Source organism: Terrapene carolina, unplaced genomic scaffold (genome assembly GCF_002925995.2).
Source record: "Terrapene carolina triunguis isolate 2854851 unplaced genomic scaffold, T_m_triunguis-2.0 Scaffold136, whole genome shotgun sequence".
NCBI lineage: Eukaryota > Metazoa > Chordata > Testudines > Emydidae > Terrapene > Terrapene triunguis.
This window is the reverse complement of record NW_020664487.1, coordinates 5142178-5166652: the sequence shown is the minus strand read 5'-3', so window position 1 is coordinate 5166652 and position 24475 is coordinate 5142178. Positions and strand designations below refer to the sequence as shown.

The following is a 24475-nucleotide window of genomic DNA, read 5'->3' as shown; positions in this document are numbered from 1 at the left end:
CAGTGGCTGTGTGCAACTACTTAGCTTCACTTCCAGTAATAAGCTAACGTGTAACATCACTGTAATTCATTAATTTCTAAATGATAAAGTTATAATGTTGCATAAAGTAAAAAAAAAATCTTTATGTATATCTAATGCACAGCCTGCAAGCCTCTACAGTCAATGTTCCTAACTGCCACTCTGATCTTTACTATATTAGCGTGTAACCTGCAGAGAGAATAGTAGGACATGTAGAACATAGTATGTATAGATTTCTAGAACAAAGACATTGCAGACAATACCTTGGAAAATTCTGCGCTTGATGTCTGCGAGTAACAAACACAATGCTCGGATTTGTGTGAATTCCTCTGAGATTCCACAACACAATGTGATGAATGTTGTATAGTTCCATCACTTGAAAAACTACAAAGAAAATGTAAGTAATCTCTTTCACTTTGTGCACATAAAGTGTAGCAGTCTGGACCTGGCCAGCTGTTAATGTGGTCCTCTGCTGCATAAATTATGAGTGCTCCAATTTACTAGTTACTACAGGCAATAAATCCAGTTCATTGCATTAAGCTGATAAAGCCATTACATTTATTGTTCGGGGTCATTAAAAAAATCTGATCAACAGATTAACAATTATCCCAATGTACTGTACAAAGCTTAGCACAGGAATTGATGGCACTGATCAAAGACAGGATCTTGTATTCAGTCCCCTCTTGCTTACCTTCTGCATCTACTGTGTTAATGTCACCGCTGCAAGTGGAACATGTCATCTCCAAGCTGCTTCTAAGTAATATGTAAGTGAAATAGTCTGGTTCTTGTGGGCTCTGTTCTATCACAGCAAAGTCAATGCTATTGTTAGTCACAATGTGATGCTGTGTGCTGCTTTCTCTCCTGGTGTCCTTTTACCTATTCCAGAAAAGAGTCGTCTTGTAAAATAAATGAAAAGCAACTGTATTGCTTATCTTATTTATGGCTTCTATATTGTAAATAGGAAACAATAACAAATTATGTTCATCTTTGCAAGGAATACATCTTTCACTTACATCTTAATTCCTGCAGTTCAAAAGGAGGCTCAACCTCCTGACTTGGGGGAAGGTCTCTCTTCCAGTGGATAAGACCAAGAGGAGCTTGCCAATAAGCCAAAGAGCACAGTTGTGATGGATGTCTCTGTGGGCAAAGCTGCCTTTTGGTAGGGGAGCTTGGTGTCTGAAAGCAAGAAGAGAGCTGTTCTTTGTGGAACAATTCCTGCATGCGTCTGATTAGAGAGCTGCTTTTTTACGGGGGGCTGCATGGATCTTGCTGTGGACAGAGAGATTCATTCATTATCAGCAGACACGATCTCTTAAGTAGGAGCTTTGAACTTGGGTGCACAGGCACTTCATGTGTATCATACACACATTTCTATCAGTCAGGAAATGGATGGTTTCACTTTTGCTGTCTATCTCCCCTTTTTTCTGCACTCTGAGCTCAGAAGAGTTTGCATACTGTACTCTTGTGATTTTGGAGTCTCCACCTGGCTGTCAGAGGAGAGGTCTTTACCCTTTGAATAAAGGATGATGACATACTAGCAAACAAGATTGTTAAACCCCACTGCTCATTTGTCATGCTTCTGACTGCCATTAACTAAACCTCCAGTATCTGAGACTACTGGTATTTTAATTCTGAATGCGCCTGGAGCTCTGTGTGTGTGTGTAAGAGAGAAAGAGAACCTGAAAAGCGCCTTATACGAATCTTTGTTGTATTTCGGATTGCAGGTTGGCAGTGGTGCCAGCTGTTTTTACTTCGAGCTATAAAATGTACCAAAGGAGTTTCCAGCAGGCATAAATAACAAACCCGTTTATATCATGTCAGGGGTATGGAAGCAGGCCTTTGAGAAATGATCTCATAGGCATTCTTTGTCGTAGATCTGGCACATACTCTGTGCTTCATTCTTTTCTAAAAACAACTCCCGTCTTTAACACTGGCATGTCCCACACATACTCCTCCTGCTAGGTCTACATTAACCAGACCCACACTGCGTTTGGAAGGTAACGGCTGCAGATTTATTTAGTGACTTTTATATCCACTTATTTACAGTGGTATTGAGCCTCATAATCCTCCCCACCCACAAATCTTCTATGAAGCTTCCAAATTTAGCATTGATTCATCTACTGCTGTTCCCTATGGCATTCACACTTCCAACAATCTTTCACGCGCTATCTAGGGAATCACTATAGGACATGGACATTGCTACGTTATAGATAAATCTAAAATTGCTTTTATTATGAATTGTCTGACTGTAGCAGTACCATAGGAGAAACTAACAAGCATCTTTGCACATAAAGGACAAGTGCTCACACATGACCTATCTGTAATAGTCAGACTTCTGGGTGTGGGTGAAGTTTTTCTTTGGCTTTTTGTATTGCCAGTCTGCATATTGGAAGGAAAAGGAACAATCAAAATTTAACCACAAACACCAAGGCTGAACTGATCCATCATGGCTGGTTAAAGTTAAGCCCCTAAGTCTATATTTAAGCACCATAATGACTGCGTTGATTTTTCAGAGGTGCTGAACTCACCAGTGGGAGCTGTGTAGGGAAATACATATCAGCTGTTTGGGTGCATAAATATAGATTATGGGGCATAACTTTAGCCGTCCACTTTGGATAATTTGGCCCAAGTGGGTACCTGGCCCTAGAACGGGTCTCAATAAATTTGCGAACTTAAGCATATTAGTTTCTTGAATAATTCCTGACATTTTTTGATGAAAATTAGACTTGATTCCAAAGAGATCCATCCTGAATGACCAAAATTGCTTCTGATGAATTGCAAGTGTAATTCTGTTCTGAAAAGCTGCTCTGTGAAAGTGGCTTCGAGGGGTTCTATGTTAGTTGTTTCTCATTGATTTCATTATAAAATATATTAAGTTCACAAGTTAGAAAAAAAATTAACTACGAGGCCTGCAACATGAGACCTGAAAATCAAGCTGTGGTCTTTCCTTTTCACCCATCATCACTGGGAATAAAGGTTCTGTATGCCAAATTATGCCTTCAGTTATACCTGGAGCAATATTGTATTCATTGGGTTTGAACAGGTGTAACTAACTGGCTATATAATGAAATTGAACAAACAATTCTGCTGATGGTACAGAAAAATAGTATCCTTGTTTTTTCTGAGCTGTATTGGCTCTCCAGAGCTGTTTGGGAGTATAAGATAGTAAACTCTTACTACACAGGGAGCAAATCTCCTAGCGAAGAAGAGTCCATTTTCACATGCTGTAGTCACTTTTCAGAGTAAACCCTCACTGTTGTAAAGTAACATAATATTTGTGTTTAGATGGCCCATTGGATTAGCACACTGGCCTTTTATTTCTACAAACAGCACTTCAAACCCTCTTTTAATCACATGTATAAGTGTATTCTGAACTCTGACAATTGCAGCTGGTCTACAGGAGCAGGGCTGACAGAGATAAGGTTCTAAGCAGTAATTAACTAACTAATCCTCCAGATAAGATGAAAGATACACAGAGGGTTGCCAGGCATCTGGTTTTCGACCAGAACGCCAGGTGGAAAAGGGACCCTGGTGGTTCCAGTCAGCACTGCTGACCAGGCCGTTAAAAGTCCAGTCAGCGGCGCAGCTGAGCTAAAGCAGGCTCCCTGCCTGCCCTGGATCTGTGCAGCTCCCTGGAAGCAGCCAGCATGTCTGGCCCCTAGGCGCGGTGGCATGCTGCCCCCACCCACAGCTGTGGTGGCACCGGTATCACTCACAGTACAGAGCCGCCTGGCCTCACCTCCGTCTAGGGGCTGGACATGGCGGCCATTTCTGGGAGCAGTGTGGAGCCAGGGCAGGCAGGGAGCCTGCCTTAGCCCCGCTGCACCACCGACCGGGAGCCCCCTGAGGTAAGCATCACCCAGCCGGAGTCCATACCCTGAACCCTCTGCCCCAGGTCGGAAACCCCTCCCTCACCCAACTCCCTACCCCAGGCCTGAGCCCCCTCCTAGAGCCCCTACCCCAGGCCTGAGCCCCCTCCCACACCTCAACCCCCTGCCCCCTCCCGGAGCTCCTTCCTGCATCCCAAACTCCTCATCCCTAGCCGGACCCTGAACCCCAACCCCCTGCCCCAGGTCGGAGCCCTCTCCCTCACCCAACTCCCTACCCCAGGCCTGAGCCCCCTCCCAGAGCCCTTACCCCTGAGCCCCCTCCCGGAGCTCCCTCCTACATCCCAAACTTCTCATCCCTAGCCCCACCCCAGAGCCCACACCCCAGCCGGAGCCTGAACCCCAACCCCCTGTCCCAGCCCGGAGCCCCCTCCTGCACCCCAAACCCCCCAGCCCGTACCCCCAGCTGGAGCCATCACCCCCACCCATACCCCTGCCCCAACACAGTGAAAGTGAGGGTGGTGGAGAACAAGTGATAGAGTGAGGGGGGCTGGAGTGAGTGGAGGGGCCTAAGAGAGAGGATGGGGAAGGGGCGGGGCTCGGCAGGGGCGGGGCAAGGGTGTTCGGTTTTGTTAAAATAATAGCCTCTCATGTTGTGAATCAATATCAATAAGCATTTCAGAGCCACAGTTGCTACATCCTCCTTAGTTCACCCTAAGTGTCTTCAGTAAGACTTCCTAATACATGAAAGGCATCGTGTCATGCTATTTTACAATATGTGTCAAAATGAATATCTACTGTGTGGAAGCTTTACTTTGATTTTTCTTGTTTTGTCCACTGTTCTGGTATCTTTTTTTAGGAATTTCAGTGATTTCAAGTTTTTATTTTTTAAAATGATTTTAACTGCAAAATGGTTTCAGTTAATATTTTAAACACTGTGTTATTTAGACGGCAAAGTGATACCTATGTTTATGTAGATTTTAAATATTTTTTTGAACGATTTCCATGTTTGTGTTATGTGACAAGCTGCTTTATTTATTTATTTATTGGCTGTTCTTGAGTGAAGGTTCCTTTCTGTAAACCCACTTACGTTACCTTTTGGCTCAGTTAACTTTTGGCATACAAATAAGTTTTCATTTTTTATGAAATAGGTGTGATTATATTTTATTTTGAGGTTTACAAAATATCATTGAACCTTAAATTGCTCTCTGCCTCATACTGCACTGTGTGTTCAAAGGACACAGGCAAATAGCTTTTATAGATATATCTATATCTATAAAAATATTCCACTACAAGAGATTCTATCCGTGTTGATAGGCACAACAGTTACCTATGCCATTCTTTTAATTAAAGATGGCGAAAAGGGAGCATTCTCATTAGCTTATAAAAGCTTCAGCCCATGTTGTGTGACAAATTAGGGTGCCTTGGTTAAAACTCTTATCCACATCCCAGCTGTTATCCAAAAAACTACCGGGCCAAATTCTGCACTCCTTACTCAGGCAAGGCTCCCGGTATAGTCTTCTGAGCAAAGACTGCATGACATTTCCTGCTGTTTGATTTTAATGTTGTGATTAATGTAATTTAAATGGAAAGGAATGACAAGCACAGGAGGTATTACAAGGCTAAACATCCAGGGCTACATTTTCTAAGGGTCTTCCACCTGGCCTTTTGGTAGCAAGTAATAGTTTTGTACACTGTTTTCCTCGAGGCGGTTGTGCCTGTGAAGAAACATAGATTTTTGTACACAATCTGCAGTTGCCCATGCAAAACCTGCAATTGATTTGTCTTAACAGTGTGGTTTATGGGCAAAAATGCAATTTGCGCACACAAACTTGAGTTCTTGTGAATGCAAAAACTTGGCTGGGAAAAGTTGTCAACAACAGTTGAGTTTTTTAGTTGAGGCCCCACAGCATTTTCAGTTTGTGTTAGCTTGTGTGTTGCCTCTCTGTGCCTCTGAAATATTGTATCTGCCACTTGGACAAAAGTCGGTCTCCAGTAGGAAAAAATGCTCTTTTTTTTTTTTAAAGCCTTTTTAAAACAATGACAAACCCGCACAATTTATGGGGTGCTGAGAGTGACTATGGTAGACACAGCAGAAAACTAGAAAGTAGGAAACTCTGAAACCTCCATGCTACCTCCTGCGTTGGCAGGATGTTAGAGCTTCTAGCAATTTAACTTTTTTCATAATGGAAAGAAATAAGCATTTATTTGGGGTGGGGGAGTTGGGTGCCCAGCTCCCACTAAAAGCTGTCGAGGCACTTTTGACCATACCACCACCTCCTCCAAAGTCCATTGAAGTCAGTAGCAGTCTTTCCATTGACTTCACGGGGCTTTGGACCAGGCTTTATAAAAAGTGCAGTCGTGCCCTGCACCGTCTTGACAGCTTGGTTTTTTCCCAGGCCTACAGTGGTCCTCCTGGAGCCTGTCTGTGGCACTCTTTGGGGAGGAGAGAGTGTGCAGCTTCCTCTCTATCAGCCACCCTTTACATAATAGCAATATATTTCTATGAATGGAAAAAATCTCCGTATTGTTTAAGTATTAAGCAATCTCTGTTTTATAGATAGGATTTGTGTATGGTGACATATCATGTGGGGGCCCCCTGTAGGTGCCCCTTTGGTTCTGGACCTGCACCTTCATGCCTTTGGGGGGTGTAGTAAGATCTCATGATGTGTTCACACCTCATTTTTTTGATATCCCTTCCTTTGGTGATTGGAGCTTCAAAACAAGAGCTTTTTCTTTGTTTATAAAACAAACAATAAAACCCAACCTCCGCACTCTGTTGGCAGGAGCTGAGTAATGAAGAACAGCAACAAACATGTAATCACATGCCATTAAGGAAAATAAAAATTCAGCAAGGAATTGGCTTTCAGTTTCCAAGAGGAAACAACAGTGGGATGGGGAAAGCAATTTAAGAACTATGAGAGATACCATGGCATTATCAAAACTTTACAAGTTATCAGTAAAGTAACACATTCTGATTAAGCAGCCAACAGTGGAGATGCTTTTAGAAATTCATTATGGTATTTCTGCAGTAATGCGCAGTGTCCTGCAAATCTCCAGGGAGGCACAACAAGAGAAAGCTTAACTCCTAGAGAAGATTTTGGAAAGCACCTAAGAGATTTAGGAGCACAGGTTCCACTGCAGTTCACTAATAAGAAAACAACATACCTCTAGTAACACCTTCCATATAGCCAACTGGGGGTGGCTTTTTTATTATTATTATTTTGCAAATTTTGATTGCTGCTAGTTGGACACCAACATCAAAATTTTGCTCTCACTGAAGTCAATAGGAAGTTTATTAAAAGGGAGTGTTAACTTCCGTGGGATCAGGATAAGGTCCAAATGATTTTAAGACTCAAGGGTCCACATAAGCCTCATAAGAAAAAACTCTCAGCATTTTCACAGATTTATTTCAGTGAATATGTTGACCTTTGTTATATCTACGCAACCCACTACAATCCTTACATTTGTCATGGACCACATTTTCAAAGGTGCACAGCACCCAACAGCTCCCATTGTTCTCTCTGCTCTTCTAAAATCTTGCCAGATTGTGTTGTGGTACCTAAATGGGAGAATCTGGGTTAAAATGTGGGTGCTGAGCACTTTTGGAAAGCTGACCCTATGTGTAGCATAGATAAAATGTGGAGTAGTTAGGTATCTTGCTTTTTCCTGGGTCTTTATTTATTTTTATTTTTAATTATTAAAATCACTTCACTTGCTTATGTTTCTGTTTTTTCTCTAGTCAGTGCAGAGATTCTGTGGTGGTAAGTGCTAGGAATAGTTGCCATGTGGGGTGGATAGAATGTGTGTGGTTGATAACTGATATGAGGTCTGTAGCTAACTGATCTGACTCCAGAGACTAGCTGATCTAGAGGAACTTTTCCATCTGATTTCTATAATCATCAGTAAATCATATCCCTGCCTTTTGTCATATCCATTTTGAACTTATACTCAAAGGTTATGAGCATCTCCCATCGCTGCAGCTTCCATTGGCGTTAGCAGGAAATAGTGGGTGCTGAGCACTTTTGAAAATCAGGTCTCGTTTGAAAATGGATATTATATAAAAGAAGGAACCCAATTTTCTGATGATCATAGAAATCGGAGATTAAAAGACTCTTTTAGGTACTCTAGTCCAATGTCTTGCCTTGCAGAATTGTTCTGTACGGTATATTTTAAGTGTTCTTTTTCCATGATAGCTCCCATTGTGTAGGTATCTAGTGTATGCCACAGAAAAATATTTTATAAAAATAATGTGCCGTTACTCTAGGTACCTTCACTGTTCAACTTGATGAATGCACTTGGCCATTGACCTTGTACCTTGCCGAATGCCCAAGACATTCTGGTGTCTGCACGACTTGTTAACATATTATCTACAGTATGTAATATCATAACCACTGGCACTGACATCTACCTTTCCTAAGTGCGTCATCTCTCTCCCTCCCCTCCCCCTCCCCCCCCCACAACCTTCTTCCTAGCGTTTGATTGCAGGACCAGCTTGCAACTTAATTTTCTGCCTTCAATAAGTTCTCTTTTTCGCCTTTCCCAAAGAATAGACTCAGACACTCTGACTGCTGACAAAAAAAGAATGTCCTTGGATAGGTCCTAAGCCAGCATTAAACTTTCTAACATTAAGACTGCAAAGAAAGCAGAGGGTAATTTTAATGGAAATGCCATGCATCCCCCGCCTCCCCCCCGCCTCAACATAGTTATTGAAAATTGAGAAAATCTGAAGTATCATAGAACCAGAATGGGCAGAAAGCAATCATGGAAACTCAGAATCGTGTAATGGTAACAAGTAGAAAAATACAACAGTTACTTAGTGCAACTTTAGAAGTGACATCATGAATTGGCCTGGATCTTTTCTTTGAACTGTTGTTATGGAATTTCTCAGTTTGTACAGAATAATGCCATCCACTGTAACATTTTATATATTAAAACGCTGGTTAATAAATGATTTACCTCTGTTCCAAACGGAGATTCCCATTATCCTTACTCTTATGAAATAATGGATGTGGAGTATCCTTAAATTCTGATGACAAAAAAGATAGTTGTGTTTTCAGAGAGAGGATTAATCAGGTTTTTTTTAATGTTACAGATGAATACTTTATAATCCATTCACAAACCCCTGGGTTTACAATTGACCTACGAGTTCAGTCCACTACTGGAAAGTCTGAAATTTGTGGCTGCCTACTGTTCCGAAATCAGCTTTGGGCAGGAAAGATGCCAAATATGTAACACACGAGGTGTTTTCATAATTGCTGTTCGGTGCTGGAGTCCAGGCCAGCACTCAGCTCAGCCATCATCACATTCCCTGCTCAGGATAGGTTCCGTCATATACCTGTCCGCACCCAGTCACACTCCAACCATATCTTCCTTCACGCAGGCACATAGTAATCTGACTTTCCATACAGCAGAACTCCAGCCTCCCTCTCTTCTGCAACCAGAAAACTGACCTCACCTTCCTCCCTTCGTACTTGGGGCCTTTTCTTAAAATGCAATTTGAGGGAATTTTGCAGAAATTAAAGGTTTTTGTGTGTTCCACAAAAGCCCAGAATCTTGGCAACTTCTCCACTAGTTCTTAAGGGGAAGAGCATGATGTGCTGCCCCAGCAGGGAACTGCCGTTAATATTAGGCACTAGACGTACTACTTGGGTCTAAGTGACTTCTACTACTAGTAGAATTTCCAGCATTCGATGCTAAAACTGTTGTTAGACTCTAACTCTGCAAGTGCAGGGGGGTGAGTAGGAAGAAGCAGGGGACAGGTTTCTTTACTTCAGGTGATCAGCTCTTGGCAATTGAGCCTTAAGCAAACTAACATTCTGGCCTTTCTCTGCCATAGCAGGTTAATTCCTTTTGGACCATTTTCGCCTGTCATCCTCTAATCACTTTGCACCACTGAACCTCCACCTCTGTCATAAGCTAGGATCAGAGAAGTAACTGCAGAGGAAACTGCCAAAATATGGGGTGCATAGAAATCACTGGGACACACATTCCCTAGTAACCGTTGTATTGAACTTAAGCATTCTTAGTGCTGATATAGTGCTCCTGCTTGTGCGTCTGTAATGCACTCAGTACATGGGCTCTTACATCTGCAAGGTCCTGTGCAAACACACATGAATGAGTAAATTAAAACTTAGTATTTCTGCAATTAAACCACATAGTTTGCTAGCCTATTGCTTACATTTTTAAACTACAAATCAGACCTATACAGAAGATTCTCTTCTGTGCCAACATCCAGTTGCCACAGAGGAAGCGGGGAGTGGGTGGTAAAGAGTCAGGGGCGCCTACTACGACTGACTCTGAAGCTGCCCCAATTCCTGCTAGGTTCGAACATCCATGGGGCTGCTCTAACCTATGCTAGCTAGCTATGAAATCCAAGAGACCGTATGTCAGTTCAAAATAGATGAAGCGCGAGTGTGCTCTGCCCCATCCTCACACACATGCTCCTGCCTCCAGATGCCCTTATGCCAGGATAAGGGTGGAGGATAGTTGGCACTGGAGTTGTTTATGCTGCTTTACCCTATCTGAGAGCTCCTCAATGGCAGATAAATTCTTAGCTGGCTAGTTAAAGGCCGAATTCCACCACTTTGCACCCTCTGAGCTGCACAAAGTTGTGGAGGAGAGAATCAGCTCAAAATATACAACCGAGTGGAGCAAAGAGACAGAGCTCTTATTGCAGGTTAAGAAGCAGGCGTGATAGAAACCGTGGCAACTCTAATGTCTTTGGACAGGGAGCATGTCTTTATATGTATATAAAGTATGATGTAAATGTATAGCAATATGGCAATGTTTGGAGAACCAGAAACTGAAACTGGCTGCAAAAAAGAAAGCAACACTGATCAGTTTAATTTTACTGAGTTAAATGTACAAAGCAAAGAAACAACATGAATCTACATTTTACAACCCTTTAAGTATTCCATACTCATGTAAGTAATGCCAATGAAATCAATGGTGCTATTGGTGGAAGAGTTGCAGATTTGAGCCCATACGTTGTAAAACGTAAATTTAGATTTTTAAAATTTTCCATTTTTGCGAATCTGAGATTAATGACACAAGAAAGGTTTGGGGGTTTTTAAGCGCACAGAACTCGACTGATCACCATGTCATTGGAGTTACAGTGATGTCGCACAGTGGTCGATCAGATCCGTGTTTTTTCTATAATCCCAGAAAGGGAGGTTGAATTTCTCAAATTTTTAATTCACATTCTAGAAGAAATAGAATATACAGTCTTAGTGGCAAACATGCCTTCATGCAGAAAATCCACCGGAAAGATGAATTTATGCTGCAAATCTTGATGGGTGGTGAGTTGGAACTGGCAGCGTTTCCAACAAATCATGTGAAGAGGAGGCAGAGTTTATTGACCTGTGAAGGAGACCCTGGTGTCATGGCTCTCTAAACACACAGAGAGAAATGCTGCAGATGTCTGGACATCTGATAGGATAACGAGTCTTGTGGATAAGGGAGAAGCTGTGGATGTGGTATACCTAGACTTTAGTAAGGCATTTGATACGGGCTCGCATGATATTCTTATCGATAAACTAGGCAAATACAATTTAGATGGGGCTACTATAAGGTGCATAACTGGCTGGATAACCGTACTCAGAGAGTTGTTATTAATGGTTCCCAATCCTGCTGGAAAGGCATAACAAGTGGGGTTCCGCAGGGGTCTGTTTTGGGACCGGCTTTGTTCAATATCTTCATTAACGACTTAGATATTGGCATAGAAAGTACGCTTATTAAGTTTGCGGATGATACCAAACTGGGAGGGATTGCAACTGCTTTGGAGGACAGGGTCATAATTCAAAATGATCTGGACAAATTGGAGAAATGGTCTGAGTTAAACAGGATGAAGTTTAACAAAGACAAATGCAAAGTGCTCCACTTAGGAAGAAAAAATCAGTTTCATACATACAGAATGGGAAGAGACTGTCTAGGAAGAAAGGGATCTAGGAGTTATAGTGGAGCACAAGCTAAATATGAGTCAACAGTGTGATGCTGTTGCAAAAAAAGCAAACATGATTCTGGGATGTATTAACAGGAGTGTTGTGAGCAAGACACGGGAAGTCATTCTTCCGCTCTACTCTGCTCTGGTTATGCATCAGCTGGAGTATTGTGTCCAGTTCTGGGCAGCACATTTCAAGAAAGATGTGGAGAAATTGGAGAGGGTCCAGAGAAGAGCAACAAGAATGATTAAAGGTCTTGAGAACATGACCTATGAAGGAAGGCTGAAAGAATTGGGTTTGTTTTGTTTGGAAAAGAGAAGACTGAGAGGGGACATGATAGCAGTTTTCAGGTATCTAAAACGGTGTCATAAGGAGGAGGGAGAAAACTTGTTCACCTTAGCCTCTAAGGATAGAACAAGAAGCAATGGGCTTAAACTGCAGCAAGGGAGGTCTAGGTTGGACATTAGGAAAAAGTTCCTAACTGTCAGGGTGGTTAAACACTGGAATAAATTGCCTAGGGAGGTTGTGGAATCTCCATCTCTGGAGATATTTAAGAGTAGGTTAGATAAATGTCTATCAGGGATGGTCTAGACAGTATTTGGTCCTGCCATGCGGGCAGGGGACTGGACTCGATGACCTCTCGAGGTCCCTTCCAGTCCTAGAAACTATGAATCTATGAATCCAAGGGAAAGCTGCCTTCCCTCCACTTTGCAGCAGCATGTTTCCAAGTTCCTAGGTGTGGTTCAGAATGCTGTCAACAACCACAGGTTTGACAGGGGATGATGTTATATATGGCAGAGTGGTTGTCCTCCAGCCCTCACTTCCTAAACCCGCAGAGTCCCTCCTGCCTTTTTCCAGCAGAGAAACCTCAACTGAATTGGAGGGGGATGGGATTTCTGGCTCTATTGCTTCTGACAGTTCTCCTCCTATTCCCCACCACCACCAAATTGTTGCACAGTGCAGAGGACACAGAATCTCATTTACTTTACTATGTGCTATTGATAGATGGATTTGTACGCACACATCGTGATGTATATTAGCTCCTTATCAAAATGCTTTTATAACCCTTTCATAGGGTGTAAAGAGATGGAAGAGCAGGGACTAGCTTGCCCCAATAGGGGCAATCTTTATGTAAATGAGGCTGGGAACTGGAATTTTTAAAGCTGGTCCTTTGAGTCTGCCTGGTTTGTTTATGGATAACAGTCCATAAACACAAAGCCCAGCTACACCTGATTGACAGATGAATCCAAAAAAACAAGAGATAATCAACTAGTTAATTCCAGAATGAGGTTATATGGGATTACTCTGTCTACCGCAAACCCGCCTACCAACAGAATAGTCTTCTCTACAGGTAAGTGAAAAAAATACCCTCTGGCAGCAACCAATTCACTTCATTACCTTAGAAATGCACTTAATATTCATTCAGCTGCTCTGTGGACTCCCTTGTTTTCCCCACTTGGATACTTCACCTCTGGATGATTGATTTAGAATGGTTCACCTAGAGTAAGTTGCTGTGACTCTTGTGCTGAAAGGGGCAAGTCCTTCCTCCAGCCTGAGTCTGAAGCGTGTGGACGGTGTCCGGAGAGGTCAGCTGGAGTTCTGAAGGGAAATTGAATTTGCCGATCGTCACCACCATTACCCGGTGGCAGAGCCATAGCTGGGCTGCTCCACAGAGACTCCCAGAGCCTCTGGGTGCCAGTAGGACACTCCAGTGGGAGGACTTTGCCAGTAAATCCACATAGCCTCGGATGCACAACCGGCTCCCTTGTCTCACCACCAAAAGCTGCTCTGTGTGCAGCCTTCCTCCTGTCTGCGCAGGGGAGTGTAACTGATTCCATTGCATTTAGGGCTTTCCATAGCCCTTACAGGGGCTGCCCGGCTTGTCTGCGACATTCTGCTCTTTGACAATGGCTTTCTTTAAAGTCTGTTAAATGTGAAACCCGGCATTCGTGCACAGCTGAAGTCACAATGTCTGCCTTTCCTCAAGCATTACAGGTCCAGCAGCAACGTTCGCTTGGCTGCATCATACAGCCTGGATGCTCTGTGGTGTGCATTTTATGACACTAGCAATTGATTAAGCTAGTTATTTGGCAGAGAAACAAATACATACTAATTTGACTCCATGCCTTTACTGGGGTTGTGCAAGTACAAATGAGAACAGAATTTGGAAATTATGTATGTATTGTTTCAGGTTTTTCAGTTTATAACCATGAATTTGGTCTAACATAAAAATGAAGTAGGACTGGGAAAACTGCTTGTAGTATATTTTCTCTTCTGTCTGTATCATACAGTGACCCGAAACTCCAACTTTTATCCCGTTAGTGTGCCTCATCTGTACTTTATTATGGTGGTTGGTGCCATCTGCCTGCACTGTTTAAAAGGATGCATTAAAAAGTTGGTGGGGGAATGTCTAACAGGTTTGATAGTAAAGTTCAGGGTTACTTTACAGCTGGTGTAAAACAGCTCCTATTTTGAGGTAATAGGATACTTTAAAAAAAATCTGTGCCTGATTCTCCTTTATAGCCATTTACCCCGTCCCTTTATGCTGCTTTGGCATTTATGCTCATTTTAAGGCTCCTTAGCTCTGCCACAGCTCTGTAAAGAAGGTTTTGTATAAATGAGAATTGGGCTCAGTGTTTTTATCGTGGTTGCCTAGTGTTCAGTGCATGTGGTATGATTTGCCCCAAGAGCTTTTAGGTTTTTATCAATGAGCAAAAGTTTGTTTGTTTTTTAAAAGAAATCTGCTATTGATGAGATCAGAAATAAAATGTGAGAGAACAATTAGTCTGAAGTTAGATGGTGAAGTTTTCGATCGTCGTCTTGATCCCTGCTGGTCTAACCAGTTCAGTACATTTATTGGTAGCTGAGGTACCTGTTCCAGGAGTTGGGTGTGTTGGGTGAATGATTGTGACACTGAGACCACAGGCAAAAATCCAAAACTTCAGTGCAAATCTAAGGGATAATACTTTTTGAATGAGAGATATTGCAACAATCAAACCCCAGAGCTTCCATTCAACCATTCATGGTTAGTACATCCAGAATCTTCAAATATCTCTTAGACTAAAGCACTTACTGTTTCCACTAAGTTTAAATCTCCTCCTCCCCAAAGTCCAAAGAAGGAGGTGCGGAGGGGAATTGGTCCTGGTCCAACCAGCTCTAACTATTTATAGTGATTAAGGGTTTGGAACGGGTCCCATATGAGGAGAGAGTAAAGAGGCTAGGACTCTTCAGCTTGGAAAAGAGGAGACTAAGGGGGGATATGATAGAGGTATATAAAATCATGAGGGATGTGGAGAAAGTGGATAAGGAAAAGTTATTGACTTATTCCCATAATACAAGAACTAGGGGTCATCAAATGAAATTAATAGGCAGCAGGTTTAAAACAAATAAAAGGAAGTTCTTCTTCACGCAGCGCACAGTCAACTTGTGGAACTCCTTGCCTGAGGAGGTTGTGAAGGCTAGGACTATAACAGAGTTTAAAAGAGAACTGGATAAATTCATGGTGGTTAAGTCCATTAATGGCTATTAGCCAGGACGGGTAAGGAATGGTGTCCCTAGCCTCTGTCTGTCAGAGGGTGGAGATGGATGGCAGGAGAGAGATCACTTGATCATTGCCTGTTAGGTTCACTCCCTCTGGGGCACCTGGCATTGGCCACTGTCGGTAGACAGGATACTGGGCTAGATGGACCTTTGGTCTGACCTGGTACGGCCGTTCTTATGTTCTTATTGTGCATTTCCTCTCGGACCTCAGCCCGTAGAAGAGAGGAGCATGCTAATAGCTGCCGTTTTCTGCTGCCTTCTAGGTTCTGGAGAGGCACTGCCTGTCAACCTTAACTCGTATTAATAATGTTTGTGGGCAGTAAATACTAAACTGAATTTGCCCCTTTTCATTGTGTGAATACCAGTAGTGCTATTGACAATGGACACATAGTCAATAATACCAGTAATCTGTAAAAGTGAAAAATGTCCACATTTGCATGAATTAAAATTCATTCTGTTTACATACTCTATTGGTTGTACCGATTCAAGTCTCGCAGGGAGTATTCTGGGCCAGATTTCCCATGTGCTCAGCATCCAGCAGGCTCTCATTGTGACAGTTTATGGCCAGATTTTCTGTGGTCTTTTGGAAATCCCAACTTTATAAAGGGGGAAGGCGGCAAAACAGAAGTGAAGTGGAAGATATTTTTCATTTTAGCTTCAAAATAAGCATAGCTCTCACAAAGCACTGTCATTATTTCCAATATGATGTATAGTCCAAAATGTAAACAACTTGGCCATTTTTTTTTTCAGTGGAATAGTCCGGATACAAACCCTTGTCTGTGTCTTTCTGTGTAGAATGCTCAGAATGCAGCCTGGATATTTCCTACTTATTGTAGTGAAAAAGTCACTGTGATCTACTGAATGGAATGCCATCAGTTACACTGCTGTACTGACCACAGAGGGCCCAGGCCTTCAAGGTGCAGAGTGCTCTCAAGTCCTGTTGTAGTCAGTGGACCTGGAAGGAACTCATTGCCTTGAACAAACGGGGCAGAAGTGAATGATAGTAAATATGGCCCCAGCTCCGCAAAGTATATAAGCATTGACTTCAGTGGTTCTCCAAACATGCCTACGGTTAAACACGCGACTAAGTGCTTTGCTGAATCAAGGCCTGTGACATGAAGAAACGGAATTACTGAATGGAATACCCAGTCACATACTCCCTCTCTCTGACACCCTGCTCACACATCACGCTCCTGTGACACTTGCCGTAACAATCTTTTGTAAGATTGACAATGAGTGTAGTGCGCAAAGGTAGTAAACACAGGGTTTTCCTTAATACATGGAGCTCTGAGTTTGCTTTCATTTCTTGTCTGCTGAGTTATTAAACGCTGGGTCATGGGAAACGAATGAGAAAAATGTATAAACGAATTATGTTTCATCAGCGGTTCTTAAAGAATATATGGCAAATTACAGAGCCTGCATTTAAGGACATCGCTGGGGATGCATGTCTTAAGCTTCGCAGAGATGGAGGATGAGGGTGTAGTAGAGAGCACAATGCTCATTACATCATTATTGTCTGATGAATGGCCAAATTCAGCCTTCATATTGACTACTATTTTCCCTTCTGGTGTTTTCCTGTGTTGAGCAGTCGTGCAGTAACTAGGATCTGTGAGAAATACTGATTCCCGCTGAGACAGGATCAAGAGACAGGAAAAAATATATTCACAAGACAGAACCGAATAAGCACAGAGAAACATATAGACAGACACCGTGCACTGTTTTGTTTCAAAGGGTGGGAGGCTCAGCATTTTGTGAGAATCAGGCCCTTTAAGTGTCTCAAGTTGGGAACCCAAAAGCACTAGTCACTTTTGCAATTCTTGTCAAAGATGATGTCTCTCTAGACTGAGAGATGTCTGTTCTTGCTTTCTAGGAGGTTGCATAACTAAGAAACTTGTCCATGAGGAGAATAATGGCACATACTGTATATCCACTGTATGGAAAGTAAGGGGGGAAGCAGCCCTTTTGCTCACATACACACAAAAAAGGGATTCTCCTCCTCCTAACCACAAAACCACCTATTTAAGGAGGGAAGCAGCGGCCAAACCAAGGTGCTGTACCGTGCAGAAAGTTTTCTTTCTGAAATGATTATTCAGACTATTCCATTCATGCAGCCGGCGTAATGATCTGATGACATTGAGTATATTTCCATTGGATGTTTCACGGGCCGCTTTGCCAGCAGAAGCAATTTCTAGAACTGGGGCTCGTGTATGAATTTCCCACTTGTGTGCTATCACAGTGTTTGCATTCTTGAGAATGAAAGGACTTGAGGTTGAATTGTAAAGCTGTTTGCAGGTCTGGTCTCTCACCCACAGTGATGGTTTACAGCTTCTGAAAACAGCTCAAGGGAAACCTTGCTGTTTGGTGTGGGGAGAGTTATTTATGTGTTATTTGAACCACTGTGATGCTTAGGAGGGAGAGAATTCTCAGCTAATGACTGCTCAAGATGAACTGCAGTATACTTGTCCAGCACATTTAGCAATAATGGCCTGAATCCCATAGTCCTTACTCAGGCAAAACTCCCATTGACTTAATTGGAAGGCTTGCCTGAATAGTATGTGAAAGGCCAGCTTGTTTGCCTAATGGGGGAGGGAAGCACAATCTCTTCTCCGGTCCCTTGCACACAGATAGGTCATAAAGCTATACCATCTTTTGGGATAGTAAAGCCTGCTTTCTTCTGCTTCCCCTTGTACATTCAGACCAGAGCTGAGGGGACATGCCCCTTCCCTTCTCTCCACCCACTCTAGGGAGTTTGCACCCCTGGGGACTCTCAGAAGACGCAGTCCTTCCCTGCCATCTCCAGAGCATAGGGACTCTGATTGTCTGGAGTGCATACGTGCAGGGATGGGGGCAGGAGAGACACTGTGCCAGAGCCACAGAGCCAGGAACAATCTAATCCTGAGTAAGAACTGCAAGATTTGGCCCATGACTTGCATTGTGAGATATCAGATAAGTTGCTATAGGTCTGTTTCTTACTTAGGGATTTGCTGGGGTTGATTTTGGTGGAGCCATATGGCTAAAACTTGATATTTTATGTTGTCAGCCAAGACATGATCTTCCCTTAACTTTCTAAAATCAATTGTTGTTTCTTTTCACTATAAAGAGGGGGCAGAAATACCTTTATGGTGATTTCAGACATTAGCTGAAGCATCTGCAAGCCTGATGCACTATAAAATATGTCTTCTGTAAAACCTCAATCAACAGGATTCTGTAAACCTTGGCTCAGACCAATGCCTCCTTCAGAAAACAAGCAGAAGCTTTTGTTCTTTTTGAGAAGACTAACATACAAGTATGGGCCTTAAACAATAGAGTTAAAAACATTAAACTTTGGCAAATATACACTCTCTACAAAGAATAGGCGTGTTAATGTTTATTAACTTCAGAAATGTCCCAGTCATCAGTCATCTGATACTATATTGTGTGGCCAGTGTTTGTAGAGGTCTTGAACTCTTACTGTCTTCATATTCCTTGCATTTTTTTACTCTTGCTGGATCGGATTTTCCAAAGAGCTCTGTGCTGTGGGTGCTGAGCACTTTGAAAATCTGTCCCTGTGTGTGTAGGTGCGCATGCACATAATACCACCTGTGGTGGTTCTGCCCTTATGGCGGACTCTATCATGCATTTTTGTCTGCTTCACCTGAACCTCTGCCCACTAACCCATCTCTTCCAGAAACACTTTCAATGCTCTGTTCTTCAGGGCAGTTTCAAAGAGCTGCTATTTAAAAAGAGAAAACAAGCCTGTCAGAAAAATGCTTCCTTCTTTCCCCGTCCTCTAATTTGACAGTTCTGAAATTTGGGACAGGGGGTATTCAGTGCTGCTCCAATGCAGGGTTAAGGTTCTGCCTCACATGCAGGGGGGGAAGGTGTGTGTAAGGGAATACACGATGGAGTGATTAATTTTTTTTTTTCAGCATGACCACATTACTCGCACGTGAGGAAGCCACAAGTGAGTTGCGCAAACTACCCCAGACTAGTGCCAACAAAATCATTACACCATCCCAGCACCATCACGTGGGCTGTGAGTTGCTTTCATGTTTCAGAAAAATGATTCCAGGTTACGGAGTTTTTAAAAAAAAAAATTGGCCTGAATCTCCTCTCACTTACGCCACACACTCAGATACCATGGTGATGGGAGGAGGGGAGATCCATGTGACGAATTGCAGAGCCACGTGACAGATGAATTTATCATGTACCTTTGATCACTTCACCAACTCACTGCCCACTGATCCATCTCCCCTGGGATCTAGGATACACTGGAATTAGAGGTGTAATTTCTAGCATGTGTAGACCTACCCATAGCACAGGTAGTGGGGACAGGCTGTCACCCCGAGTACATACCTAGGGTATCAGATGGGATCATACATAGGGCAGCTGGCTCCTTCTGCTGCTCGAGTGGCAGTGGTGACACCTCTGTTTTTATCACAGTAACTGGATGAACGTTAGCGTAAGTACGTCTACCTGAGCTGGAAATTACATCCTCCTCAGGACTTATTCGAACCAGAGGAATGACATTTGTGTACCCCCATTTACAGGAGGGTGCTTATCAAGCAAAGATTTTTAAAATTTATTGATTTGGGCATAAGTTTTCGTGGGTTGCATCTGAAGAAGTGGGTTTTTTTACCCACAAAAGCTAATGCCCAAATAAATCTGTTAGTCTTTAAGGTGCCACCAGACTCCTTGTTGTTTTTGTGGATACAGACTAACACGGCGACCCCCTGATACTTAAAAACGTATTGTTTCTCTGTAGCGTCTCTTCTCAGCGGACTGGACGGTCTGGATTCCATGTACAGCAACGTAGAGCAGCAGCTAAATGAAACGCTGAGACGACGCAGGCATGCAGGAGACAATGACTACAACATTGAAGTGCTTCTAGGAGTGGATGATTCTGTAGTCCGATTCCACGGCAAAGAACATGTTCAAAACTACCTCCTCACCCTTATGAACATAGTGAGTATCTATTACAGGTCCTCATCGTTTCCTCTGAAATGTAATATGAGCCTTAAAATATTTATCAGTGTTCATTTACTTATTCTTTGTATTGCTGTAGCACCTAGGAATCCCAGTTGTGAACCAGGTGCTGCACAGACTTCTACGGGGTCATTTGTATCTGCTGTATGATCAGAATCTATTGCCTTTTTAAAAAAAAATGTTGGTTCCTTTTTCAGTGGATGTTTCTTTTAATCCGTTTTTTATCACAAACTTTTCTACAGGCATATGCCTCTTCTGCCAAGTCTCCACGAATTTCTGAGCTTTGGCCCTTGCTGAAAATCGATCCTGCGTGCAGCTGTCTGCTATGCACAGAATAACCAATTGGGCCCTAATTCCACAAATCAGTTCACGCAGGAAGTGCCCTGTGCCAATGCAGAGCCTCGGAAAAGTCCCCACTGACTTCAGTTGGGCTTTGTCTGAGTAAGAGCTAGCGAAGGACCTCAGGACTTCCCTCTGGTTTTACTATCAATTTATCTAGGAGGAAAATATTCAATTTTTAAAAATGGCTAAGATTAATAATTATGAAGATCCTCCATCCTGTGCCCTTTTGACCTGTCCAAAGAGGAATCTAGGTTTTGACAACTAGCACGATTATGCGCATTCATAGGACTATCATAAATATTGTAAGGATTCATTTATTGTATTTACCACAGGTCATGATGACTATACCTGTCTCTACAAGTCCTTTCCAGCAACACATCTTTAAAGGAAAACCCAATAAAACATGTTAAACAAATGAGTGTTCTGTTTAACAGGTTATGATCGTGAACCATTCTAACCCTATGAAAAATGCATCTTCCCTATTGGAATAAACAAGCACAACCTCATTGATTTAATGGAGCTGCACCTGCCTTACCCTAAAGATGAATTTGGCCATCACTTTAATACTCAGATGTGAATAGAATTGAGAAGAGATCAAAGAAACGGTGAAATCCACTCTTCTAACCACCTTTCCAATGACCCTCCTTAAAAATGGGAAGTGCAAGTGAAGGAAAGAATTGGTGATGTGATTAGAGTTCAAAAATGTTTGTCTGAGTAAGGCCTGACCACAGCTTGCTTATAAAATGGTTGGGAGCCTTCCCTCCGAAGGAGGGGAATCAACAGACTTCTCAGTAGTGGGCCCCACGACCAATAATGCCCAAGGATCTGAAGATTCAGTTCAGCTAAAAGAACCTTTAGAAGGTTGGATGTTTATCTGAAGTTTATACAAACCTCTTTGCTTAGAAACTAGATTGGAAATCTCTCGGGAACAGATGTGTTCACAAAAAAGTGGCATTGGGCACAGGGCTGGGAGCCAAAAGCTCTGGGGCCAAATGATCTGCTGGTGTAAAGTCAATGCAAAGAATTTGGTCTCTAGGTTCTAATTCAGGCTCTGCCGTTGTCTCACTATGTTAGCAGTGGCAAGTATTATACAGCCTGGTTTTTAGAGGCACTGAACACCCAAATTTCCCCCTGAATGTATTAATATTCTCTCATAGTAAATAACAATTCTTAATATTATTTCTTATATAATAATATACTCATCAAAAATTGGTACAAAATTTGTATTGAAGGCCTTTAAGCCAGATTCTCCTCTCTCTTACACTGGTACAAATCCGAGGAGCCAATGGGATTACATAAAGTATATGTACGCCGAGTGAGAGGAGAATCAGGCCCATATTGCATGTGTGGTTCTCATGAAGTGTTTTTAAAAGTGAACTGGACACACCTGCAAAATATTTTAATCAGACTGGTACGGTTGTCTTTGCTACCTCTGACCGGCAAAAGCCGCCCCTCGCGGTAGGAGCCATAATGAGCGTGTGGGAGTGAGTAGAGCAGAATTATATAGAGTCCGGACGGCTCAGTGTCGGCAGCCCTAGCTACATGATGAAGTGCTTCTTCCTGCTCCTTTGAAACGTAGCATTGGTCACCCTAGCTACTGTCCACTGCAGACAGCAATTTACAGACTTGCTGGCTGGGGATGAGGGTCACATCTTTTAACCTTCAGATCACACCTTCCCGGGCCCATAGTGTGCTGTCTGGTGCAGGAGTGAATTGGCCACCCTCACGGTCAGAGAGTTGATGGTGTTGTACTGCCTTGCTTTGTGGAGGAGGGAGAGGAAGCAAGAGGAAGCTTTTCCCTCCTAGGGCACTCGTGCAGTAAGGGGCTAATCCAAGGCCATTGGATCCAGACACTGCACAGCACTTGAATGGGTGATTGCTGCATATAAGCATGAGACTGACATGGAAAGCAAGACTAGGAGCTATGCTGAAGGATGTATTGTTTGACAACCTTTAACAGATATTCTGCCAAGCACACTGTTAATTGATTTAACTTCACGGACCTTACGATCTTGCACATACCCTAGGAAGTGGCTTTTTGAACGAGGAGAAACATGGTCCATATTAGCTGTTTCACTAACTTTAGTTTGTTTAATGCTTTATGACAAGACTTTGTGACTTGGTCAGTGCTCCAGATGCTTCATAATTAATTCTTCGTTGATATCCTAGTATGTCTCAGAAATGTTATGAAGGGGGAAGCTCGGTTTACATTGGTGAGCTCTCCCGCTACCACATAGGAGAACCCTGTTAACAAGGGGAAAGAGATCTTTAGGGCATTGGGTACATTTTAGATGTTGAAATGAGTAAGAGTTTGTTTTGTAGTTAATGAAATACAGAACAGGGAAACCTTCGTTAATGATCACTTCCAGCAACCAGCAAATGCAGTTATCTTAAGTAAGCACTTTGAAGTAGCTTAAGGTTTTCAATACAACTTTGTTTGATATGTAATTAGAGGCCTCCTCTATTAGGCAACTGATCCTTGCTACTCTGTGGTTGGTTACTTAAGATAAGTATCACTGTATTAAAGTAACTGATCAGAACGATATACATGCAGGGTTTCAAGTTGTAGGGAGCAACCTTTAAGTAGATTTTGACTTGTCTGGGTTTATATTATTTTGCACATTTTTTTTGCACTAACTCCTTGGTCAGTGGTGTGACCTTCTGTGTACTCTGACCAAAATCACATGGGCTCTTTTTTATGTGCGCCAATTTCCCCATTTTGCTGGTAATTATCAACTTTGGGTCCTTATCAGCTTTGCTGGATTCCAAGTATCTCCTTCCTCCTGAATAACTGTTGGTTACTGTTCCATAGATGTATTAGCAAGGACTTTTTTTCTGTGCTCAGTTTCATTGTATCTCCTGCGCAAATACTTTTCTCCTTTCTAGAGTTGGGATTGTCAGATGTACTCAGTGTGGGTCCAGCTCTGTTCCTAATGAAGTCAGTGGAAACTGATCAACACTGAGTGCTTTTGAAAATCCCGCCTTAGGTCTCTTTGAATGATTATTTTGCCCTTATTGAGGATTCCTTTCTTCACTGTCAGGTTTCACCACAGTTTGTTGTGTTACAGTGGAAAAGGGACAACCTTGAATTTAATGTACTTTTAAAAAAAAAAAAAAAAATCAGATAATATAGAAGTAATTAAAACCAGGCTTAAAAAGGGTAATTAATCCTTGTGACACCTCATTGGACAGTTTCCCACACTTCAATACATAGGTTTTAAAGAATAATATTCCTGTTGTCAGATGTATTTGAAATTTTCTGCCATCTACTTGCTTTGTGTTGAGACAGTCATGTACACTTGCAACTCTTCTGCCCTTTTATTTGTAAGATAGGACAATCGGCTTTCTACGTTTGTACCTACAGAACAGTGGTTGGGAAAACCTGGATTACCTTGTGTTCTGCAGAATAGCAACATGTCACAGGAGCCCATGTAACTAAATCAGAACCGGGATGGTAGCCTGTGTTCTTTCAGTGCTTGATATCCTTGCAGAAGGGGGTCCCCCAACCTAAGGCACCTCTCCCTTAGTTACTGCCCAATACTTCCAGCCCCTGCCCAATAAATACTTTCAGTACTACCTTTCCCTCTTTGGTTCAGCATCCCGGCATGGAGGACAAGTGCCCTTGATATGTTCTCTTGCCCACTTGCTCCTGAGTTAAAGGATAGTATTCCATTCAGCACTCATTCCTTTATATGGAATTTTGTATACATTTGCTGCTTGTGAAAGTAAGGTCTAGTGGTAGTGAATGGGTGGGTAAAGCCAGACATCAGGCAGGCAGGTACAATCCAAGCTCTTCCTCACAGCTCTGCCAGTGTACCGGAGCTGAAACCGTTCTGAAAT

General features: G+C 42.5%; 1 protein-coding gene across 1 annotated transcript in view; it reads left to right on the top strand.

Annotated features, from left to right (window-relative positions):
• ADAMTS3 (ADAM metallopeptidase with thrombospondin type 1 motif 3) overlaps positions 1 to 24475 on the top strand; it is a 180957-nt gene that overhangs the window by 108358 nt on the left and 48124 nt on the right. Inside the window, 1 exon segment of the mRNA XM_029911915.1 lies at positions 20073 to 20272. Within this exon segment, the coding sequence (XP_029767775.1) occupies positions 20073 to 20272 (200 nt within the window).